Source organism: Oryctolagus cuniculus, chromosome 20 (assembly GCF_964237555.1).
Source record: "Oryctolagus cuniculus chromosome 20, mOryCun1.1, whole genome shotgun sequence".
NCBI classification, from domain to species: domain Eukaryota; kingdom Metazoa; phylum Chordata; class Mammalia; order Lagomorpha; family Leporidae; genus Oryctolagus; species Oryctolagus cuniculus.
Window position 1 is genome coordinate 43,159,625 of NC_091451.1, and position 6,000 is coordinate 43,165,624.

General features: G+C 63.6%; 1 protein-coding gene across 4 annotated transcripts in view; it reads right to left on the bottom strand.

Annotated features, from left to right (window-relative positions):
• The window catches only part of BCL11B (BCL11 transcription factor B), an 86,514-nt gene extending 81,427 nt beyond the window's left edge, over positions 1-5,087 (bottom strand). For 3 of the 4 annotated variants that reach the window (XM_051835205.2, XM_051835203.2, XM_051835204.2), the window contains exon 1: positions 3,974-4,920. In XM_051835205.2, the coding sequence (XP_051691165.2) occupies positions 3,974-4,031 (58 nt within the window). In that variant the 5' untranslated portion in view covers positions 4,032-4,920. Of the gene's footprint in view, positions 1-3,973 lie in introns of all 4 variants that reach the window. The other variant, XM_051835202.2, reaches the window with a different exon arrangement.
• Positions 5,088-6,000: the final 913 nt, after the last annotated feature.

Genomic DNA, 6,000 nt, shown 5'->3' on the forward strand with positions numbered 1-6,000 from the left:
AGTATTTTATCACGAGCAACATGGAACGCAAAGCAATCGAGATAGGAGATGAGAGGGGATAAGTGCAGGCGGTGCGACCCGTGCTCTGAGCTGCGAGACAGCACTAGGAACTGGTGCACCGTGCAGTCGGAAGCTGGGAACTGGTTTCCATGCCACTGGCTCACCTGAGACAGAATCCTAATCCTCGTCAGACACACCCAGACACGGCCTTGCCCGCCGCGGTGGACGCCCCGTTAGGCCCCTCAGAGTGGGCAGCAAGGCGTGCCGCCCAACCATCCAACCCCCGCCTTCCTCCAGGTGGCGAGGGCTGCTGCGTTCCCTCCGGGACGTCAGCAACACCTGGTTTTTTTCTGTCACAGAAAGATGTTGAAGGCCAGACGAGTCTCCAAGGCTAAGGCACAGGCAGCCGGCGACCTCCCCGCCCCGGGTCGAGAAGAGAAATACGCATCTGTGCGTGATCCTCAGGTAGGGGAAAAACACCCCCTCTGAAAACACTAGGGGCTGTTAAAATATGCCGGTGGCATTCTTCTCTCAGGTGTGAATTACAAATGAATACAAGCAGCCCGGTCCAACACCCTGGAAGAGCGAATTTGTAGTCTCCTGTGGGATCAGGGCAGCCAATTTCCACCACACGTCTCCCGATACAGGGCTCCCGTCTGTGCAGCACGGAGACAAACTTAGCTCCCCGCACCAGCTACCAAAAGCGGGAAACACGGGCCCAGGATCTCGGGAAATTTATCGGAGGCCCAGTTTCCAAAGAGGACTAGACCCTCAGAGTTGCGCTACCCTAACCCGGCCAGGGAGAGTGGCGATCATCGAGAGCAGGACCCCCTTCAAAGCAGACGGGCACAGCAAAGCCTAATGCAGAGGCAACATGGAAGGCACGCAGCTGGCCCAACTTCCGCATCCAGTCTCGGGTTGTCCTGCAGGCTCGCGGATGCACACGGATCACTAATCTTCCCAGGAAATCGGCTGTGCTGCTGAACGCCCACCTAGATTGGGGTCCGGGGATCTGTGTGGACACAGCGTTTTCTGCAGTTTCTTCTGGAAGTCTCGAGCTCCCGCCTTGCACCGAGAACACTTTCCCTTGCCTTGGCCCTGGCTGGCACAGCCGGCCCGCGGCCTCTCCCTGTGCCTGGTCCACCGCCGGCCTCTTACCTCCCCTCTGCCCTGCTGTCCCTGTGCTGTGTTGTTTGTTTTTATTAATAGCCGTGTCTGTCCTCTGGTTTTTCAAAGCCATCTCCATCTGGGTCAAACGTTCTGAAACAAACCAGAGCCCACGGCTCCATCTCCAGCTGTCCCCACACTCTTGTCACTGGCCCTGTCGGTAAATTTAGCCCATTAGGGAGCCCGTCTTCCCATCGCACCCCCCACCAAACGCCAGCCCCCACCCTCCGGGGACAAAGCTGCCGGGTGCTGTCTGCGCCCTCCTGGCTTCCCAGGCCTGCCTCTAAGTTGCATCACCCCTAAGAACCTGAGGCTGCAGCCCCAAGGCCCGGCTGCCACCAGACCAGACCAATGAAGATGCACTGTGTTTGAGGTGTTTTCTTTCACATTTAAAAATCCCCAACACGAACCCCCCGCTGGGGACGGTGCCAGCACCCTCTTGGGTAGCCAGGGCTCCAGGGCACCCTGAATCCACGACTCCTGCCTCCATGTACCGAGGCCTTCGGCCCCAACCGCCTTCCCCCTGCCTGCTTCCACATCCCGGTGACACAGGACAGAGGGAAGCCAGCTGCTTCGGGGTAATAAATGGCCTTGTCTGAAAACTGGTTGGGCCACCATCCCTGCTGAAACCCTGCACAGACCCTGGCTCCCCGTGCCAGGAGCAGACAGGGGCACAGCCCCTCGGCTCCCTGGTCTCCATCGCCTCTCCCTTCTCCCCACCTCCCGGCCCTTCTCTCTCTCTCCCCTGCCTGCCAGAGCCCGGGTGTCAGCTGGCTTTGCCCCGCGCGGCTCGGAGCAAGGCTGGGAGACGGAGAACAAACGAAGGTGGGTGAGGAGGCACCAGGCACCCCTCGCCCCGTCCTCCTGTGCCCAGGGCTGTCTCCCGACGCCCCAGCGCTGCCGGGAGAGAGAGGAGCCAGCGCGAGGCAAACCTACCTGCTTCTTTCCCCTCCCGCACGACTGCAGCCGGCTCCCGGTGCTCGCCGCTGCTGCCAGCCTGGCAAAGCACCCCCAGCGACTCCCCCCTTCCCCGGCTCCCCCACGCTTCCCCCTCCTCAAAAAACAACCCTAGCAATTAGACAGAGGCTCACGGGGCAAAATTGCCTCCTGGAGAAACTAGGCATCTACCAGTACAGAGGCCGAACAGCCACCCCCTGCCGGGGGAGGGGGCTTCCGTAAAGGAATGGCCTGTCGGCTGGGGCAAGGGACCTGGATCGCGGGAGGCTCAAGTCGGTTGCAAAACATTTTGTTTTGCAGGCAACCAGTGAGTCTTTGATGTCTGCCCGGTGGGGGAAAAAAAGAAAGAAAAATAAAAAAGAAAGCCAGTCTTCCCTGCAAGGCGGCATCCCTCTCGGAAGGCAAGCCCCGTCCTAGCATCTACTCCGCCTCCCAAAATATTAGCAATAATTAATTCCCAGAGTCTTACGAACGTATCGGGTGTAACAAAGGAGACAGCAGCCACCGCAATTGCTCCGAGCAGATGGCTCCTGTGCTGGGATTTCAGAGGAGGGGAGAACCCCTGGATATATTTATTTATTTATTTAAATTTTTTAAAATGTAACATAAATATTCGGCCCTCGGCCGCGCGGCTGCCTTCTTCCGCGGCGGCCGGAGGCGCGCGCGGGCAGCCCGGCCCCAGCCCGGGGCGGTGCACGGCGGGCTGCGGGGCACCGGAGGGCGTTTGATTCCTATTGCAATTTAAAAAACAAAAACAGAGAGCCGCGGCGACCCTGGCGCGGCGCGGGAGCGGACGCGGGAGAGCTCGGCGCGCGGCGGCGGAGCGGCGGAGCGAGGCGCCCTTGGCGGGGCCCGGGCGGGCGCCCCTGCGCTCAGCCCGGCCGCCCGCGCTCGCTCCGCCGGTTCCTGAACGGACCCCGCGCGGCGCGCGAAGCGGCCTGACTGTGCGCGCCCCGCCACGCGCAGGAAAGCCATCGGCCCCAGCCGGCGCGTCTGCACGGCTCCCTGCCTCGCGTGCTCGGATGGGGAAGACGGGCAGACACTGGCGGGGGGCGGGGGTCTCTCTCTCTCTCTCTCTCTCTTTTTTTTTTTTTTTTTTTTTTTGCTATTTTACAAGCGCATCCGTCTCTCCCCACTCCTGACAACCTTCCCCCCCACACACTGTGTAGCGCGGGTTTTTCACCAACTCCAATCCCCCCACCTTTTTTTTTTAGGAGAGGGGAAAAACAGACAAGATCATCCCAGGAGACAGGCGGAGGTGGGGAGGGGGCGCTGGCGCCCGGCTAGCAGCCGCGCAGCTGGATTCTTTTGCCAACAGCAGAGGAGGGGAGAGAGAGAGAGAGAGAGAGAGGCGGCTGCAGACTCCTGCGACCGGCGTGGCCGGCGGCGCCCGGCCGGGCCGGGCCGGGCGCGGCAACCGGGGACCCGCAGCCGGCGGCCGCCCCTCGCCCGCGGCGCGCCCCGCGCTCCTCCGCCCGCACCGTCAGCGCGGACCCACGCGCTCGCCAACTTTTCCCCACTTCCCGGCTGCCCCCTCCCCCTCCGCTCCCCCAGCCCCCTCCCCCTCCGCTCCCAGCCCCGCCACCAGCGCCGGCGCCACACACGCCGCTCGGAGGGGCGACCGTCCAGCCGGGCTCGGCGCGCACACACGCCTCCTGCAGCCCGCGCGCGCCCGCCCCGGCCCGCCGCCGGCCCCGCAGGCCCCCGAGCCCGAGGCGCGTCCGGCTGCGGAGAAACTTTGCCGCGGCGCCCCGCCCTCCCCACCGCGCTCGCGGCCGGCCCGGCCCGGCTGCGCCCGGCTCGGTGTCCCCAGCCCCGGGCCCCTGGCGCGCACGCCGCAGACACTTACGAGTGATGAGCTCCCTCTGGGACAAGTGCTGCGGGTTGCCCTGTTTACGGCGGGACATTGCCCCGGCACCTATTCCGGCATCGCCCGCAGAGCCGCACCGATGGGGGCCGGGTGGGGTCCGAGCCGCCGCCGCCGCCGCCGCCGCGCCTCCTCCTCGGCCTGGGTTGGTGTTTTTTTTCCCCTTCCTCTGCTGCCCTCTCTTCCTCCTCCTCTTCTTCTTTATTTTGCTCTGTCTTCTAGGCTCTTTTTTGTTTTGTTTGCAAAAAGAAAAAGAGAAGAAAAAGAAGGAAAAAAAAAAAAAACCAAAAACCTCCCGATCTAAAAAAGGAGAAAGAAAAAAAAAAAAACAAAAACAAAAACCACTGCTGCTGCTGCTTGCCGCGCGCTGGCCGGTTTCTTTAAAAATATCTTCTTCCGAAGGAAAAAAAAATCTCCTAGACTTCTTCAAACTGCTTGGCCACCTGGACTTCCAGCGTCTTGGAGAACTTGAACGGGGTTTCTGCACCGGCTCCTGACACTTTTCTTTCGGGGTCTGGTAGATGGAGAGCGCACTTCTACCAGGAAAGGGGCAAAGGAGAAAAAAAAAATGCAAACAAATGAAAAAAAAATAAATAAAAGAAAGAAAAAGGCCAAGCAAACTTGGGGACTTGTCGCGTCCCCCTCTCACCCCGCCCCCTCCAAAAACGCACGGCGAGGTAGCACTGCCCCGGCTCGGCCGCGTCTGGGCTGCGTGCGGGCCGCCCGCGCTCTGCTCGGAGACTGACCCTGCCGCGGCTCCGGGGGACTCCGGGAGCGGCTCCTCCCAGTCCACCTGGCAGGCGGGCGCCGGCCGGAGCGGCTGCCGGGTCCCCGCGAGCGCTGCCCGGCGCTGCCCCGGCGCCGCGGGCCCAGGGGCAGCGGGGCTGAGGGCGGCTCGCCCAGGGCGCCTGGGTCGGTGCGGGCGCGGACTGGGAGCTTATAGATTGCAACGTGAAGATGGCGGAGTCCGGGTTCTCCGGGAGCTCTCGGTCTCTCTATGGCTGGGGCTGCCTCTGTACAATGGGATAAAATTCAAGTTCAAGTGCGGACGTGACGTTTAATCTGCACTAGAGACAAAAAGACCCAGCGCGTCGGAGCACTGGGGGCGACTAGCGGTGGCTTTTTAACATTGTACCCTGCAAGAGAACAAGCCGCACACACAGGCGCGCGCTCGCCCGCGCGCAGCCCCGCCGCCCGCCGGCCACACGTGCCGAGCGCGGGCCGCTGCGCTCCCGGCTCCCCCGGCACCGGCTGCGCGAGGACGGCGGGGGGCGGGGGCCGGGGGGGGGCGACGCTTTCCCCAAAAATCCCCAGCACCCCCTCCTCTCCCGGGGCCAGGACCCCCGGGAAGGGGGCGCGGCTAAGTGAGAGAATGCCGGCCGGTACCACCCGCCCGCCCAGAAGCTTTCGGGGAGCTGGGGGTGGGGGGCGAGGCGGCCACATGAGGCCGGGGGCTCAGCGGCTTGGGCCCCCGGAAAAGTGGCCGGGCTGCTTTTACTTTTGTTTTATTGGGGGGCCGGAGTGGGGAACCTGGGGTTAAACTTCCCAAAAAGTGCCTCTTCGGGAGCCCCGGTGTGGGCCCCGTGGGAGAGCGAGGTGCACAGAGTGAATGAGAGGGAGGGGTACCCGGGACCTCGCTCCGAGGCCCTTTTTGGGAGGGATTTCCTCCCAAATTTTGGCCCTGCCACCTCTCATCCCAGCGACTCCCAGGGGTCACACGCGGCCCCACTCCTATCGCTGAGGTCCGAGCAGAGCTGGGGGCGCTCCACGTGGGACGGGAACTCGGACCCGCCGGCCCAGGCAGAGGTGTGGCCGCAGCTCCTCGGCTGGGGGTGACTCCCGGCACCCTGGAGGCCACCCCCCACGCGCGGCTCGGCGGGCCCCGAGGACTTGAAATCGCCGGTCAGCCACGGCAGCTGTTTGATCCGCAGCGGGCGAGGCCCGGCGGAGTTGTGGGGGGCGGTGCGCGGCCCGAAGTCCCCGTGGGCAGCCCCGTCCGCGCCCTTCCC